Here is an 11,587-nt window from a genome sequence, read left to right as displayed (position 1 = left end):
AATATGCACCCATATATGTCATTTTATGGAACCTAACTGTTTCATTTTTACTTTAGCGTGAGCTCTTTACTGACTTCGGTTAATAACGAAAGACGCAAAAAAAAGAAAAAACACAAAAACAAAAAACAAGCTGCTTTGCTTGAAATATCCTACAGAGAGTGACCTGTGTTATAAAGTGAATTTTTTTGACAGTTACTTTGGTTGAAAGGTTATTTATTGAACGTTGTTTAAGTGGAATTACTGTTTTATAAGACATTCCTTCCATTCTGTCCAACCAGTCCTTAAGGCACAAATGGTAGAGTGTAGTTTTTTTTTTATTTCTCTGTTCGTGCCAGGATATTTGTTTGACCTTGGGAGTGAGATCGGTTTGATTTATTAAGTGCTGGATGCTAAGCTTTATTACTTGTATCATTTTGATATTTTATATCTTAAAAAGAGGAGAAGCTTTTATACTTTGCCTTGTTGTGGACAGCAAGCCACGTGGCTTTCAGAACTTTTTTATTGTGCCAGTTCCATGCTCTTTGTTGTTGGTGTTATTATTATTTGTATTGTTTTGCAAAGAAAGGAAAAATCAGAGAAGCTAACTTATTGGTTCTATATTGTTGGAAAGGTGTATATATAGCACATGCTTCTATATTACTAACGTACACTAAAATAATGAATATTATACCAAAAATAATCTAATATACAATGTATACATTAAGTGCTTTTTGTTTCCACTGTCGGTGTGCAGGTTCAGAGCTTTGTTGTGATTTGTTTTTCATAGTTTAAAGAATGCACATATGATACACATCATTATATTATGAAGGGTTAGCCTTAGAGAGACGGCAGTTTAACTCTGTTCCTCTTTAAGACAGAGGAATTCTTGATTCTTAATTCTCAGGCATGGTCTACTGTATAGTGTCACCTTTACTATGAGGGAAACAGCCTGTGAATTCTGGGTTATATAGGCAGAGCATAACAGAATGTTTGGAAAAGAAGCATACAGGAATTGCTATCCAGAGCTAGAGGTCATTGAGAACATTTAGAACTAGGCTGTGTTTTGGCAGTCTTTTCACATCGACTAAGGCTTATTGTTCATTGCCACTGCTGAGCAATTTGAGATGTCGCTACTTCCTAAAAATACAGGTTGTTTACCTGCAGTAAATCTGAAGATACTGAGAGCCATAGGTATGACATAATGATCCTGCTGATATTGTGATGTTGCTTAACCAAAGAGTGTCCACAGTGTCAAGGTTTCCAACACTATGTAGTTTTACTTTGCAAATTCAGCCCTGCCACCTAGTGTTCCAACACTGAAAGTGAATAATTCCTCAAAGACTTCCGTAGGGACAGGACCTAGGGAACTGAACCAGGATGGAATGCATAGTCTCCCTGGTTAATGGCCCCTGGCCTAACAATCACGCAAAGTCAGTTTTAGCATTGTAATTACTTTCACATTATTTGCTGTTTATCATTATTGACAGTGGTCTTCAAATGGTTACATACTGCTGCATGTGTTAGTACAGACTAGCTAAAAAGGCTTTGTTTTTACAGTCTGACCAGACATTGGTCTTCATGATTAATTGCAGCTGGTTGTTTCTTTATGTATTGGCTGTATTGAGCAGTGGACAACAGTGACGAAAACTTTAATATTTTGGGTTTATTGGCCATCTGGAATTGATCATATAACAACCACATACAAAGAGCAATGCCCCAGTCAAATTCCTTTGGTATATAAGTATATAAAACATGGACATTTAAAGGAGAGGTGCCACTATGTAATCATAACAAACATTTTTATTCTTAAAATGAGGCTTTAAATCACAAATAAAATCATAAAACCAGTGACATAATGCAACTGCTTAACTAATACAAATTTGTTTTGTCCTTGTGGTCACTCACATCACTTCCTGCTGAACACCATTGACCTTGGTGTGGTTGACAGGCCACACAACACAGTCTTGAAGACAATGGACAGTACCATTGAATACAAAGACTTAAAGTTACCATGACGTCAAAACAAAATTAGTACCATAGTTATGCAATCACTGATTGCCACAGAGGTTTCTGTTTTATTCCTGTGAATGATCTGCCTTGTTGTGAGAACATAAGAATACCGGTAATTGTGAATGTAGTTAAGAAAAGCATTTTTATCTTATTAGCATCTTATTTCCATAATAGACTTGGGCAGTGCTCTCAGAACCTGCTTTTGGATCTGCAGTTGTAAGCCTGTTTCACATGATGACCTGACCTTGACTGAAATAACGCCGCTGTACTGCTCGATTAGTAAGTCATTGTTGCTGATCAATAAGATCGAGCAGTCTTTTTGTGCGCAAAAACAAGACGGACGCGCCAGAGAGAAATGTTCTGTAATGCTCTGCCTACCGAAAACTCCCGAGTTTTATGTGAACACCAGATTCTCAATTATTATTCCTTCCTTATGTTTTGCATCTGAATTTATTTCTTTTGATTTATTTATTTTATCTTTTTATATATCATGGAAATAAAATATCGAATTAAAATATTAAGGACGTTGATTTAATATGTTCTTATAAACATATTTCTTGGTAAGAATTGAGACGTATTTGTAGGAGTATTGGTCTACCACAGGTGCTTTTACAGTCCAAAATCTGTATAATGAAATGTTTTATTTCTGTATTATACATATATAGCTACGTTCTGGAGTATATAGGTCTAAATTATGGGTATGATTCTGTATTCAGGAAATAGTCATCCAGCCCCCAAAATGTGCCTAGATGTGTTTAACTATGTTTAACTATGTGTTATTTTTTCAGTACTTTTAAACATTCGGAACAAACCAGGTTATTATTTGTCCCTGGTTGCTAAAAAGTGTGAGCAACCTAACTATTAATGACAAATACGTTTGTTTTCTCAAGAATGCGTTCTGTAGAGTTGGCTACGTATTGTTTGATTTTTGAAGCTATCAATAAATTGGCCCGCTATGTCCACACACTGAAAGCCCTTAATAGCACATTCGTGTTCGCTTTTTATACCAAAGCTTCGTTGGGAAAAAAAAAAAATCTGCACATTACTGGCTAATTTTATATACTCCAAAACTGGAACTATCTGCAATACTGAAAGTGGAAAGAGCATTTAATATGAAATGCTAATTTTAGCCTGAATATCTTGATACATATGTGCAAATTATGAAGCCATAGACATGGTAATTTTCCAGATTATATAATATTTCAAATTCCTACTTTTATTTTAGATTTTGTTCTTGACTAAGAGTGCCGTGTGTTTACCTTCACATACGTATATGAACATGGTATATTATTTATTTTTCCCCCAACATGCTTCAAGGTATCTTTTTGTCAAAAAGAACTGCCCTTGGAGTTGTTATAATTCTCTGTGGGGAATATTGTTCGATATTATACTGACTTTGCGATAATTATTATAAACCTGTGTTTGTAATGAAGAAGTGTTGAATAAATGAAAACCAATTTAGTTATCACAAATTAGTGGGAGAAGATATCGATGCATTGTACTGATTTTCTGTATATGATAGTACTGATCATTTGACCTTTTTCTAGCAGAAACATGAAACTCCTGTCCTTCTGAAGGCACAGCAATTGCTGCCTTGGTCTCTTCTTAAATTCATGTTAGTGGGATTAGCTTGACTATTACTTGCAAAACCAATCAGTCTCAATAAATTTGGAAATTGCTGCTGAAAAATAGATCCCTTGTGTTCTGTGACCTTGCTTCCAGTGATTTTCAAAAAAAAAAAAAAACAGCCAGCGTCGATTTAAACAGAGTACAAACATCCGACTCAATCAAGTTAACACATCTATAGACAGGAGGTCCTGCTGCACTGGCCTCACTATTAGCTATTGCTTAAACAATTTTATTGTGTACAGAGCACATCAGGGTCATGGGAAGAGGGTGCAACAAGTCAATTTACGGTTAACATTAAAGTCAGATATCTGAATGACACACAGTTATGATGTTTATGGAATACGTGAATATGCTACATGAATACGTTACAGCTTCATCCTGCAAATAGGCACTTGACTGAATTAGTTTTCCTACACAATATGTAACAATACCCATAAGTACCACATGGGGGCACAAGTAACCTTACGTAGGAGGTGAATGAGCCCCTTTCCATAAATATTCAAGATACTAAACTACTGTTTTCTCTGTATGGTGCTACGTTTGCCGAGCAACCTGAGTCGTCTCACAGCCAAACAACTGTTATTAAAGCTTTATAATTTGTTAGAATGTGGTTGATTAATCTGATTACATTCCAGAGTAGTACTGTACTGTATATGAACAAATAATTGTTCACAGATTTTGCCTTTCTCTCATCTTTGTAATTTCCATCTGCAGTTACTCTTTCAATTTCGTATTTGATTTTCCATTTTGGCTAAAACAAATGGAATGGATTAATGGAATTTGTGCTGAGAGCAAACTGTGGGGCAGCTTTGTAAACTACACTTTTAAAAGTCTCAAAGGGAGGTCATTAGAAACTGTTGTCCAGTATGAATTTACAATGAATAACTCTTGTTGTCCTAAGGCAGGTTCTGAGGCAGTAGTTTACTGGTTTTGCCTTTAGGCCTGACCTGACCTACAGTGTAGTCATTAACGTTTCCTATGCGAGTGCATTGGTGACTTTTGAGTCCCTTGGTCCCTAACAGGTGTTTGCGTGGCTGAATGGAAAAGGGAATGAGGAGCAGGGACATATGGGAAATATGACCAAACCCTCTTAACAGTGACTAAGTACCCTGTGAGTGGCACAATATTTTCCTTCTAGCCACTAGTAGACGGTACACTGCTTAAAAAGTGCACAAGCTTTAAGCTAAGCTTAAATCATCCAAAACATCCCACAGTCTCCAAATAAAATATCTACTGGTTTACCAAATTTGTTATCTTTTATTATTAAGACATTCTATATATTGACCAGATATTCAGCTCCGTGTTTTTCTTAAGAGTTCTGTGTCTTCCATCGTTGAAGCTGTAAGTGTCCTGTTTTGCTGGCTTGTTATAAATATTCTCAATTGGTATGTTATAAAACAGAACATCTCCAGCTAGCAGAGCAATACAGAACGGCAACGACCTGATACCAATCGGAACCTCCTTGACTGAATATATGGCCCAACACAGAATGTCTGTGGTTTTACTGCCTAAATTCTGAAAAAAAAAAAAAAAACAAACTATGAATTACCATACTGTACTTTGCTCCCCAAAATCACACAGATCAATCACTAGACACATTGAGGAGAAGGCAATTTGTCACTCAAGTTTATTTTTCCATCGTTTTAAAACCATGTAATTGTCCATTTGGAAGTAAATTCTGGCTCTATGCTCTGGCTGTCAGAAGGCAAATAACACAATGCAAGGATGCTGCAGGCCAATACACCGTCTCTTACAGTGACAGGAATGGCTGTCGGCACAGTATGGTACAGTAAGGTCTTGTGAGAGCTCATTAGAATTCAACAGAATGTGACAGCGCAGAAGTGGCACTGAACATGCAAATATCAAGAACAGCCAAAATTAAATCAGACAATTAAGTACACGATCGAAATGACAAGTCAGTTTCCCCGTGATGCTACAGCTAGGTCGAGCACTGACAGTGGAGCATCTTGAGAAGAAAACAATGAAAGAAAGACCAAAAACAAGCAGTTTAAAAAGGAAACGACACAAGCACAAATCCCGAGTCTCACGCTCAGTGGAGCTGCCATTAAAAAAAATGCTGTACATTTGTTTCATATAAATGCATTGGCTTGACTGCTGTCTTGGTTTAAACAACACTGACATTTCAAAAATGAAGCAAACGAAAACCAACCAAAAAAAGGTACGTTTTCTGCACATTGCTTGGGTTTGGTTAGCTTAATGTCCTGGTTGGACTGTAGGGGGTGCCTACAGTGTGTTTGAATGCACTGAGATGGATGCGAGCAGGGGTGCAACAGACAGACAGACAGACAGATGTTCAGGGGGACAGACAGACACACTGCCAGGCAGCCCGATGGAATGTGCAGGGCAGGACACAAGGACATTTTTTTTTCAGGGGGGAAAACAAATCAACAAATCAAAGGTTTGCCCTGTCCGATAACAACAAATACAAAGAAATCAATAATCAAAGCATAGAGAATCCACATTGTCTGAGCTGAATCATATCCTTTTAAAAACATCTCATTGCACAATAATAAGCATAAGCAACACTGCATGTAGTTGGATTATTGATATGATACATAGAGATAAATGAACAGCTGTATGTGTTAATGTTTTAGATGCTGAATTCAGACCATACTACAGAATAAGACATACACAGAAGCCTATCCCCAGGGTCATAGACAAACCTTCCCAGGAACATCTGCTGCAAAGCCTGATAGAAGATGAGCTTTTCTTTTTGTTGTTTTTACATTCATCAATGTTTTTTTCTCTCCCCCCCCCCCCCAACCCCACCATACCCCATCCTACCCCACCCTATAACATATACTGAATATTTACATGTTATCTTCAATAGAACTTTTCAACTGTTAAAAAATCTGCAAAAAATCATCTGAGTAATTCTATCTTAAAAGTTTCCACTCTATTTTACAAAACATTGAAAAAAAAACAGATGAAAATGTATCATGGTTTTCTTGTACTATTACATGTTTAGGAAAACCTCAAAACTAAAAAAATGTCGTGACCCATCACTGCCTCCACACAAGAGTTTCCCCATATCCAAATCTTTTCTCCAAGATAAACCTCCATCTGAATCAGTCTGTCTTCCCCCTAAAGTTTGCTTGATAGCATATATGAACTGGAGGCTCACACTGTTTGAGGAAAATGTTTTGCTGTTACTCCCACTGATTTAGCTCAGTTTTGTAACACATGCTCTGACATAGCACAAAAAGGTAGGAAAAGTGACTGACAAAGTTCTCATCCAATGGTGAACCCATCTTCTCAGCTGGTCAGTGCAAAAAAAAAGACAAGGCTTGCTAGTTTGTGATTGGCTACCCCAGCAGCCATCAGTGGAGTAACCGCACAATTTCTCACAGACAAAAAGAGTTATACTCAAACTGCTGTCAATCAGCAGTCTCTGAGAAAAGCCAATGGTTGTGACAGTCAGGTGTATGTCAGTCAGATCTAATAAGACCCAAAAAAGACATACAACACTCATACCTTCCACACCTGAGCCACACAGAACTTTAAATTGCACTGTAGGGGGAAGACAAATGCTTTATACAAGGAAAAATGAAAGGAGAGTTCAAAGGAGTTATATCTGCTAAAATAAAAACCTGGCGGAGAAAGCCTTTACACACAAGCTACTGTATCTCTGCTACATCTAGTGCTTTGCATAAGAAGCAATATACTTCATTGACTGAAGGTCGACTCCAAATAATGACCTCAGCCCAACTCGAGCCCCAACAGCTCACAGTGAGGGACCCAATAAACAATCCTATCTTTCAACCCATTTTCCAGAAAGGCAGTGACGACCAAAACTCATTCACTTAACAACTTCAAAATGTTGCATATAAAAAACCCCGCATACAAAATATGTCTTTGTGCAGTACAAGTTAGTGCAAATCAATTCGAGTTTGTTTTTTTTTTTTCCCGCTCTTCCCATTGGCACATTGGTGAAGTTTCCAACCTTGACCGAAACTTGCTCCCCCTTCTGTTTCAGTCTGCGAATGAGAGAGCTGCTTTGGGCTGTGGGCAGTGAGGATGCCTTGGCCAGCGGCCCAACACTCAGGCCAGTCTGCGCAGTGATACCCTCCCTCTTTTTTTCCCCACTTTACATGCCTAGGGGATAACTTCAAACGAGATCTCCCGCCAAATGCTCGAGACATCGTCCCGATCCATGACCGGGAAGGTGACGGCGAGATTTTAGGGAGTGTTCGCTGCCTGCCACGCACTGGCAGACACCCCCCCCCCCCACCCCCCACCCGCCTCAGCTCAATGGAGCGGCTCAGAGATCTGGAATGTTCTTGTGTAGGCATCGTCATAGCAACAGCTCAAAGCTGTGCCTCCGGCAGAGGGGCAGAGCGCTGTGTTCAGTCGCACACTCTATATCATCTGCTGTTTTGAGGGAATACGCGTAAGCCAGCGAGTCTGAAAACAGTCCATCTTTTGGGTATGGAGGAAGCTGGTACAGTGTGAGTTACAGCAGAAACTACATTCAGTGGTGGTGATATCAAAATAGCTGAGCAGGACATCCACATTTTTCATACTGTTATCAAGCTGATTTGAGTCCATTATCAATCCGAGTAAGGTTTATGGGAAGCAAATAATCCCTTTAACAAAAATGCATAGACAGATTTGAATTAGCTATAGCCTTTTAAACATTCGCACTAGCATATAAATGACTGTGAGTTATGGTGCCAACAAGAAACGGCAGAACACCAATTCATGGGACTGCGTTTTCCAACCTCAGCCAACAAATGACGGTATGTCTTCATCCAATACTTTCTATGAAATAAAGCTATTATTCAAACAATAGTTCTATAAAGACCCAGAAAACATACCCTCCAAAGCAGGCATTTAAACAAAAGAACTCCTACAGTAAGCCTTGCAAGAAAGAAGCCATTCACTATCATAATACTGCGTACTGTTACAAAAACACCAGATTATCAAAAATATAGCAGACATTTGCTTGGCTTATCTGTATACAATACATGTATACCTAGTATTTCAAAAAATCTAGTATGATATTAATGAAATATCAAACTTGTTTGAATTCTGTGAAGGTGCACTTCAACTGCTTGACAGTCAAAGACAAGCGACATCTGCAAATATCTGAAAGTACAATTCAACTCCTTTACAAAGACGGTGGTTAAATTCATCAACAGTGATATTCTGAGAGCGATTCAGAAAAAAATCCAAAAGGTGCATATCTAGAAAGAGGTATAGAAAAAAGGAAAAAAACACAATATATTCTTTCATTTTAAATAGTTTTGGAATTTCAGAGCTAACCTTTATTTGGTGAAATAGAAAACCAAAGACAACAGTCTTTAGCTGAGCAAAAAGCCTTGAGTTTGGTGGTTTGAATTTGTGTTTTGTTATTTGCTTCCCAAAAAAGTGAACTGCTGATTTACTCAGCCCTCAGCTAAGAGCTGTGACGTGAAACAGAGTATTCTTCTGCAGAATGCAAATATTCAACAAAATTGAAGTTAAATTTAAAACAGACCAAGAAATCTGACTGTTTACCTTTGGTGAAAGTGCAGCTGAGTGAACACAAATTACTGAAGTAGCAATTGTTTACACGACTGCTCAAAGTAGAACAGAATCTGGGTGGGAATTATAAAACTTTTCGGGTACCAGACTAAAGGACAAGAAAAATCCTACTGAAAATCAGATATCAAAAATAGCTTACTGAACATTTTAACCGGAAACAACGTGTTGAAAATACATCATACAAAGAGCTTATCAGTTATCTTCAACCAGAGGTGTTTTCAGATGAAGACATGCAAAATTAGATACTAAGCAACTGAATCATGTTTGTTTTTGTTTTTTTTGTTTTGTTTTTTTTTTGTTTTTTTTTGCAATTGCTTTCCCAGAAAAAGTTTCAACCTATGTAAAACAATGCTTCCCAAGCCATACTAGTCTTTTTTTTCTCCAATTTTAGCTTTTGTGTTTTTTTTCCATGTTTTATTTTTGTAACTATTCGGTATTCCATTGCCACAGGAGGAGCTGAGCACCCCCTTTGCGTTGTGCACCAAGCAGTAAAGCCCTAGGGTTTCGTCACAGAGAAACCGAACTCCGCCCCCGCCTTAGCTGGAGGGTTCGTGGGGGGTGGATCCGCTGGGCGCCGGCGTGTCAAGGAAGTGTCTGTCTCTGTTCCGAGGGGCTCAGTCGGTGAAGCGCTGACAGGCCTTCTTCCAACGGCACGCCGTGCACCACATGTCCTTCTTCTCCATGCCGTACACCTTCCGGCACTTCTTGGCCTCTCCCCGCGGCTTCCTGCGAATGCCACAGAGGCAATGGCCTGTAAGACCACGCTAGTGCACTCGGGTGCTGTCACAGTCGGATTCGAACCCTGTTCTTTCTTTCTCTCTCTCCTTTCTCTCTCTATCTTCTCTGTCTTGCTCTCTCTCTCTCTCTCTCCCTCTCTCTCTCTCACACACACACACACACACACACACACACACACACACACACACACGCACGCACGCTCTCCCTCCAGCGATAGCAAGACACTCACAATCACACACTCTCTCTAGCGATAGCATCTTCACATCAAAACATACAGACTCCAGTTCTAGCGTTCCTCATACAGTGTAAAACAGGGCGTGTCTCCTGCAAAGGAGTTACTCCCAGAGTACTGCTGTAACCCTCAGCAGGAAGCAGAACACAGGCACATAACCTGCTCTGGCGCCAGGCGAAAAGCACTTAAAGTATGTGAATGAGGTCAAAGTGTGGCTAAGCAGAGGAAACATTATCATGAACCATGATCCCTCTGTGCACTGATAGCTTTCGACCCTACAATTACCGTTGAGAGCGTTTGGGATTTTCAGATGCAGTGGTCTTGTTTAAAGGAGGGCGCAGCTGGGTGTGATACAGCATTATTCCTTAAACTGCTTTGTTACAGTTACCCTGTAATACTGTCAACCAATTCAGCTCATCAGGCCAGTTTTGCGAATGGACTCTTGTTCAGTAAGAGAGCTTTTCTATCGTAGGGAAGGTACGGCATCAGTACCTGGCTCCTGTGGTGGGCTTTGGTGCAGGGGTGGCAGAGGTGTGGATCTTGGTGACAGTTGCGTGCTGGACCGGCTGCCGCTTCTCCCCAACGCCAATAGTGCGGATCTGAGTCACAGGGCCCTTTGTGGAGTAAAATAAGAGGTCAGAGGTCAAAGGTCACAAGCATGTTGCCAACTGCCTGCCTACAGCCACCAATGAGGTCTGAAACATCTGGCCAACAGTGAGACATACATGCACATTTGTCAGGTCATCATTTTTATGCATTAACCCTAACCCTTTCTGCATTCACGTCCATATGCTTTTAATGAACTTTACACGTACATATGTATCTTGGTATCTATCACACAAAAATGTGTCAGGAAGGGCAAAAAAGGAAGAGGTTTTGAACCACTTAGAGCGCTGCACATGGAGAAAGAAAAAAAAAAAAACGTTTGTTCATGTCACAGAGCTTCACACTTGCTGGCGTGACAGCGCGAGAAACAGGAAACAGGAACTCGTGCAAGAAGCAAGAGCAAGAGCAAAAGCAAGCGCAATGTTTTTCAGGCACCCAGGCAGGGTCGGCCGCCTCACACCGCACAGCGCGCCTCCCTCTCACACCTACTGTCAAATCTGGTGCAGAAATTTCCTGGGCTTCTACTGGCCGTTAATTAAAGAACGAGGTGACCCACAGAAGAGTGTGCTTTCAAAAGCTTATTCCCAAGGTTGCTTGTCTCAGAAGGGAGAGAGCGAGTTGAACACAAATACGATTCATACACCAGATTTTAGAGCAGTTGGGGGGGATTTCTCTTTTAACTGTCTATATGGTGAAGTAAACTGTGTCTGCCTGTACGAAAAACACTGCCTGTTTCAAATTTAAACTTGAGGTTAAACTGTGCCAGACCAGAGGTGACCTAGAAGTGGATGAGAGACGAGGTCATTCTGTTCCTTAACAAGTGAAGAAGAGGAATGGAAGTTCAGC

The 11,587-nt window shown here is 39.7% G+C and overlaps 1 protein-coding gene across 2 annotated transcripts in view; it reads right to left on the bottom strand.

Annotated features, from left to right (window-relative positions):
• Positions 1-9,549: 9,549 nt before the first annotated feature.
• The window catches only part of LOC118780796 (zinc finger protein 704-like), a 40,157-nt gene continuing 38,119 nt past the window's right edge, over positions 9,550-11,587 (bottom strand). For both annotated transcript variants that reach the window (XM_036533488.1, XM_036533489.1), the window contains 2 exons: positions 10,628-10,749; positions 9,550-9,891 (listed from right to left, as the gene is read on the bottom strand). In XM_036533488.1, the coding sequence (XP_036389381.1) occupies positions 9,780-9,891; positions 10,628-10,749 (234 nt within the window). In that variant the 3' untranslated portion in view covers positions 9,550-9,779. The remainder of the gene's footprint in view (positions 9,892-10,627; positions 10,750-11,587) is intronic.

The sequence above is a fragment of the Megalops cyprinoides genome, chromosome 7 (assembly GCF_013368585.1).
Source record: "Megalops cyprinoides isolate fMegCyp1 chromosome 7, fMegCyp1.pri, whole genome shotgun sequence".
In the NCBI taxonomy this organism is placed as follows: Eukaryota; Metazoa; Chordata; class Actinopteri; order Elopiformes; family Megalopidae; genus Megalops; species Megalops cyprinoides.
This window is presented reverse-complemented; position numbering and strand designations above follow the sequence as displayed.